General features: G+C 45.8%; 1 protein-coding gene across 1 annotated transcript; it reads left to right on the forward strand.

The window, feature by feature from the left end:
• Nucleotides 1-2,834: 2,834 nt before the first annotated feature.
• On the forward strand, nt 2,835-6,353 carry LOC118503339 (cell death abnormality protein 1-like). The gene is made up of 4 exons (XM_036036504.1): nt 2,835-3,119; nt 3,201-3,306; nt 3,385-5,632; nt 5,694-6,353. The coding sequence occupies exons 1-4, from the start codon at nt 3,016-3,018 to the stop codon at nt 5,723-5,725; spliced, it is 2,490 nt and encodes an 829-aa protein (XP_035892397.1). The 5' UTR covers nt 2,835-3,015; the 3' UTR covers nt 5,726-6,353.
• The last annotated feature ends 978 nt before the right edge of the window (nt 6,354-7,331 follow it).

Genomic DNA, 7,331 nt, shown 5'->3' on the forward strand with positions numbered 1-7,331 from the left:
ATGGAGCAAAGAATTCACAACTGCTTTGCGATCATTAGGCCAAGCTCTTCAGGGTTCCAGGTAAGCAGATAATCTCCACTTTGGTACACATCATGTGTGTCTGTCCGCTAGCTCGCTCGCTCGCACGCTTGCTTTTTTTTGTCCTCCCATTTCGCTCTGCTCCTCAATCATGAGCTTCATCGGCAGTCATTGGAAGTGGATGGATTTCCAAATCAACATTAATCCCTGCTAACAGCCACCTGCAATTAAAGAATACCTTCGTCAGACGGTTCCGTTCCCAGCCCAGTTCGCCAACAGGCGTGCGACGAAGCTTAGGCCGAAACTTTGAAACGGGCCACAACTCGTTAAGCTGCAGGAGACTGGCAGAGGCTTCCCGGCCGTAAGGCTCTTACGCTATTCCAGGACATTTGTTTACACGAAGCTTGTGAAAAGTGTTGCCGTTACCTAATCGTGAAACAGGTCGGATTGAAAAATGGGTTGCAGAAGATTAGAAAATAGGATTGTTATTTGCAGACTCATTGATTCCACAAATTCTTTCTAAGCTTTCCGGAACAGCTGCAACCACCCTACGATGCGCTCAATTGGCCACCATCGTTTCAAACTTATTTAAAATGTTTTCCTATCAATCATAACAGATTATTGAGATTTCTTGGTTTCATCTCAATATGAAGCTATTTGAGGAATTCACACATCCTCGCTCCATGGCAAATGAAATCAATGTATCCTTTCGTGGTATCCTTTCCTACTGTTTCAAACAATGTAATAACAATCAAGATAACAACGATGCGCTCAAAACGAGTTGCCCATAGCCACTGCTACATACGAACAATTCGAATCCAACAGTAAGCTGTTCTTGGTTTCACCTAATTTACGACATCATTACATGGTAACAGCGCTAATAAAGTCATGCTTTTATACGATTATAAATCGCTTTTCTGCCAACGTTGACAAAAGCAATCCGCCTAGCAACCGCCGGCAAACTTTGGCCGCCCCTTCTCCCCCTTCATGCCTGGGTTTGCTTTGTCTACCCCCCCCCCATTTTGCCTTTCCCAATGGGCGTGAGCTGGGTCAGGTTTCAATCGTTCATTTATGATCACAACTCATGCTATCCGTCTCAGGATAGGTGCTGCTGCTACTGCTGCTGCTACTGCTGGATACACTTCGGGTCGTGTTGAAGGGCCCTTCTGCGACGCGATGTGTTTGGAGGAAAGAAAAATGTAGCAACATTCGTTTGGATTACGCTGTCATCACGTCCGGCTGTACGCAGCATCGTGTAACTCAAGCGGAACACCGACTGCTGTACTGTCCTGCATGTCGAAACACCTTTATCCGCCCACACCGTTCCGGGGAGGGAAATCGTCATCTGATCATGATGGTGATGGTGATGGTGAAGGTACCGTTTCGAGGTGCGAAAAGAGTTAACTGACTGAGAAGTGGTAATATACTCACCAGGCACACCCGTGATGTTCCAGTGAAATGACATCGTAAAGCGATAACAGGGAACACGCCATCCGTTCCTTTACGAATACAACAACCAGCGAACGGAGCATCCGTCATCCTCCACCATTAACTTCCACATAATCATAAGGCATCCGCAAGTGATTAAATGATGAAGTGATAATTCTACACGACTAGCGTTATCGAGGATAACGAAGCCAAAAAGGCACAAAAGAAGTCGGGAAAAAATTTAACAAAAGATGATTCTACCGAGAGGAAGTGCAATAAACCCTTGTAAGATGTACTTTAATCGTCCTACTTTGTGGAAAGTTATTTTATTGCATTCCTATGCTGTTTCTCTGTATGCTGATTTCTTCTGTTGATAATACTTTCAACAACTTTTTTAACAGCCACTGTGTCACGCATATTGCATACCCTTAGGCGCAAACGCTTGCAAATCCTCCAAAAGTGTTTTTATTTGAATAAAAATATCATTAGAAAGCAGTAGTTGTATTGGTAACCACACAAAATTACTGTTTTAGTGTTCGTTTGAATGCCTGATACATTACACACAATACAGCGGACGTTTATTCAAAGTATGCTACCCAAATCTGAACCCGGAATTTATGACCATCTTCAGCTGCTCTAGAAAAAGACATTCCCGAAATAGATTTGTAGGTTTTTAATTGTCATAAATGAAACGTTCCATTCTCTTTCGAACACTTATCCGGAAGAAAAATGTCTCGAGCTTTGCCGTTCACGTATCGATACTTCCGGTTCGTCTGTTCCGGTCAGAAAAGGAAAAACGAAAGCCCCCAGATAACGGGTTCCCTTTTTTCCCCGATACATGGGCTCACAATAGATCGATGCGTTTTTCTAAATAGGGTCGTTTGGTGTAGAATTTGAGCGGTGTTTCCTTTTGCTGACACATAAATTGCGTAAATACTGTCATTAAAACCCCTTTCCAGCATCCTTTTGCCACATCGGCTCCGGAGGGTTACGGCCTGGGACAGGTCGCTAGGGACTGGTAATTACCGATGGTCGAAAGTGATTAACGTGGCTAACCATCTGCTGTTTCATGGAACCACGTTTCATCAAGCATTTTCTATTCTGCCGTTGCTAGATAAAACTATTAATTACATCGATTTTTAAAACTATCCATACGAACATTGCACTAACATTCGTGCCAGCAGCATTGATGATTCAAACCCGTTTTCTGAAAACTAACTGGGATCTACAGCTGATTCATGGCGCTTTATCGGGGACCTACATTTATTCCACTGTATTATCAGCATTGCTCGTGTGTTTGGTTCGTTGTCTGGAGCATATTTAACGTAAACAAGCGTGCCTAAATCTCAGTTCAGAATTGACCGCACAAACACACGCGCACGCTCAAAGCTTGGCGAGGCAATAATGCAAAAGAAGTTGCAAGACTTGCATCATCTCAAAGTCATTCTGATAAAATGGTAAAAATAATAACAGCTCAACCATCGGCAGCATCAGCCTCGGTTGGTCCGGTTGGTACGCACAGTATAGTTTTGATAGGGCACGCGAGTGGTTGAGATCGCGATTCTTGCGATGGAGTTAAAGCGCTTAGTGTGGAAAGTTGAATTATTGTACATTTTTTCGCTGCACTCACTTGTTCAAGCACAAATTGTGCCGTCCTGCAGCGAGAATGTGAAGTAAGTATTTACCAAGTAAAACATTGGAGGAGTGTTCATTGGACAAATCTTCACACAACGATCGCACTTCCTACATATTAGGCAGTACCATGCAAAATCTTCTACCTACTATACGACCGGTACCGTGTACTGTGGTGGATGGAACAGGAGAGAAGTTTCGTACGAATGCCCCACAACGACTTGTTCCGTAAGTAGTACTCGGGAAGAGGAACATTTGCTGTCCACAGGACGTAACTGATCGTCCGTTTTATTAACTGCTTTAAAGCTGGAGTATACATCATCCAACAAATCGGTATGCTGCAGTGGGTACTACCAACAATCCGATGGCCTGTGCTATCCGATTTGCAAATCACGCTGCGAAAATGGTTACTGTGCAAAGCCGGAAAAGTGCGCCTGCTCGAACGGGTACACGATGACCAGTGGGGTTTGCAAGCCCGAATGCAGTCATTGCCAGAATGGGATCTGCGTCGCTCCGAATCAGTGCATCTGCAACAAAGGCTTCGAGCGCACCAATGCCGGCACATGCGTTCCAAAGTGCACCGACGTCTGTCTGAACGGGATCTGTAACGACCAGGGCCGATGTGTCTGTGCCGAAGGGTATTTCAAAAGTACGGTAATCGCTGACTTTGATGGGCTCGTCAACGCAACACTGTGCGTACCGAACTGTGATAAGCCCTGTCGTAACGGCCAGTGCGTCGGGCGCAATCGATGTCAATGTCGCGTTGGCTTTCGGCCTTCGAACGATCCTTTTCAATGTGAACCGATCTGTACGATTGATTGTTTGAATGGCACATGCATTGCTCCTGACATGTGCCAATGCGACGAGGGCTATCGCTTCGAAGTGAATCGATGTGTTCCGGTGTGTGATCCACCCTGTCGCAATGGCGCCTGCGTACAGCCGAACGTGTGCACCTGCTTGGAAGGATACACGAAGAGAAACGAATCGGAAAAGCACACATGTTATCCAGTGTGTGATCCTCCGTGTGAAAATGGATTCTGTTCTCTTCCTAACCGTTGTGCATGTATAACGCCTGGCTATAAGAAATCGCCACATTTCAGTTATAAATGTGATCCGATCTGTGATGAGAAATATTTTAATATAGAAAATGGCGTCTGCATAGCTCCGAATGTATTGCAATGCAATAAACATTACCATCTTACACAACTCCACCAAAGTGAAAAACTGGGTTGCGAACGGACCTGCAATCCCGAGTGTGTCAATGGTCGATGCGTGGGAAATGGTCGCTGCCAGTGTCACGAAGGATTTAAGACACGGGAGGATCTGCCCAACATCTGTATGCCAATTTGTGATCCACCCTGTGAGATGGCCCACTGTATTGCTCCGAACGTGTGTCAATGTCATGAAGGACACGAAAAGAACGACACGCATCTCTGCATTCCAGCCTGCAAATCCACAGTGGTGGACTGTACCATGGGCAGTTGCGTTGGCGTGAATGTTTGCGAGTGTGATGAAGGCTATACACTAGAGATGGGTGAGGATGGGGTAAGGCGATGTGTTCCTGTGTGTGATCCACCGTGCAGTTTTGGCACTTGTGACAGCTCTAACGAGTGTGTGTGTTGGGAGGGATACAATAAATCCCTAACTGCGTCTTCCGTTTGTGAGCCAATCTGTGAGGATGGCTGCGAAAATGGCACTTGTGTGGAGCCAGCAACCTGTAAATGTTTGGAAGGGTATACAGCTGTTAGTGAGAGTGCCTGCTCCCCGTACTGTGATTCTCAGATAGTCGATTGTGAACACGGTGGAACTTGTATCGGACCCAACGAGTGTGAATGCTTCCAGGGATACAAGCTGCGAATCGACGTTCTTCCCAATCGATGCTTGCCACAGTGCTCCACGCTGCCCGAAAACGCCGAATGTATTGCACCGGACGAGCATCGTTGTCTGGAAGGATATCAACCCATGTACGATCAAGAACTGCTCCAGGATCGCTGCGTACCAAGCTGCGAACAAGAGTGTGAAAATGGCACCTGTACAGCTCCCAATCAGTGCACTTGCTTTGAAGGATTCTCTGCGGGATACAACGAAACGTGCAGCTCCATCTGCGAGAAAGACTGTGAGGGACACAGCGGGGTCTGCGTCGAAAACCTTTGCCAGTGCTTCGATGGCTACAGTAACCTGGTGAACGCCTACCTTTGCTCACCGGTTTGCGCTGGCTGTGAGCATGGAGAGTGCCTAATGCCAGACGAGTGCTCTTGTTTCGACGGGTATGAGATGAACAATCAAACGGCCTCATGCGAACCTGTGTGCGATAATTGCACCGGAGATACGTACTGCAAATCGCCGGGCCAGTGTGCCTGCTACGGAGAAGGCGCTATGATCACTGACGAACAGAACAACGTGCGTACGTGTATCTTGCTGGCAGAATCCTTCCAGCAGGCTGATGATAGCTTGGTTTGGTTGGCCATCGTTGGAACGATCAGTGGACTTACGGTGCTGTTCGCTGTAGCATACGTCATGTATAAGAGATCTACTGGTAGTTTCAACACTGCAGGTTTGTTTATCAACCCATACGGTTGAGCATTCATTTACGTTATCCTTTTCTATTTTTACAGTAAGAATGAGTGAAATCAAAGTCATTGATTGATCGGCCAGGAGACTGCCCCATGGAGCATATTTATTTATAAAATCTTCTCTTTCACGCTATCCATGACACATTGGCAAATCCTGTTTGGCTCCTAACTGTTTCAAAATCTTTCATATGGCTAGTTGTTTTCAACCTAGCAACCTTGAATTGTCCCTTGTTCGCGTGCGAGCGACTAGACAAAAAATCAAAACTCTTGAAAACTCGCTCACACACACCTCTGGGTAGTTTGCTCCCTGTGATTGCAAAGCAATTCTAACGCCGCATAATTTCGCGTCGAGACAGCAGCGGTAGGAGCAAAAAGTCAATGAATAAATGTTATTTATGGCCTGTCACGATATATGACTTTGGTAGCGGAACCTCCCAACGATACACCCCGTCCCAGCAGCAGCCACCAGCGAGACGAATGCTATGCCGCGACACCATGAGTTATATGATAACACCAAGGCAACCATTTCGGCCTTGTTGCCCAAACCAGACGGGACACCGACGCCGAATGGGTTCGTAGACCACCGATTGGACCACTTCCCGACCAGCAGCAGCAGCAGTGCTGCACCCCTTTTCGAAACGGACAAAAACCAACCAACTCTCTGTAAATTATTGCTCAATAATAAATATTTTTCTACGAATATATTTCGCTTTCTTTATGCATACTCCAGAGCTTCAGCGCTTGCGGTTGTCATCTATGCAGTCGAATGTAGGGCCACTTCAATAAGGAAGGTATGCAAAACACGCTGCTTCAACAGGATATCCGCGGTCGCCCATGGATGGCTATCCTATCAGTTCTATCGTATCGATGGACCGTGGAACGCAAACCGATCCGAGCAAAAAACGGTCGCATGAATTGTGCATTCAAATTATTCAAATTGCCATTAAATGATATACTTCCGTCCCCATTATGACGGGCACATTCATTTACGATGCGGTAATCAAAAGCTTCCATCACCTATCACGAACCAATTTCAACAGCAGCAGCTTTATCTTTTAAATTGGTCGGACGAACTTAAACTTTCAGTTTTATGCAAAAGCTCACTCTGCGGCCTGCTCGCCATCACCCGTTTCCTGCTCAGTGGTTCCCCGGGACATCTAGGGCACAATAAATAAATCAACTGCAAGACGAGGCACCAGCGAGCTAGAAAATCATCATCACGCAAGCTGTGAAACACGGCTATTTAACACATTGATTAATCATTTCTAGGAACTGACTATTAATCATCTTCTGTTAGTTGAATCCGAAAAGGATTCCGATCGAGAGGCGCCTCACTCAAAAGCTGCAATGTGTTCGAGGGTTTTCGAAGCATTTTAGACTCGTAAGCTTGTCTCGTCAGAATTTTTCAACCCTCGTTGTTTTTGGTGGTTAGTGCCAAAGTGTGGAGGTGAAGGGACAATATTAAAACCCACTTCCAATCGAAACCCGTCGGTCCAATCACCGGTGCCCGTACCATTGACGGGTTATAAATGTGTTGATGCGATCAATTGACAGGTAAATTTGGAATGATAGATTTGATATTACCACTGGTTGACGGAGAAGGTAAGTTCGTGTGGATTGGAGTAATAAACTGGTGAAACACCCAGCATGGTCCACTTTCGCCATTTATAGCAAATTTCT

Source organism: Anopheles stephensi, chromosome 2 (assembly GCF_013141755.1).
Source record: "Anopheles stephensi strain Indian chromosome 2, UCI_ANSTEP_V1.0, whole genome shotgun sequence".
NCBI lineage: Eukaryota > Metazoa > Arthropoda > Insecta > Diptera > Culicidae > Anopheles > Anopheles stephensi.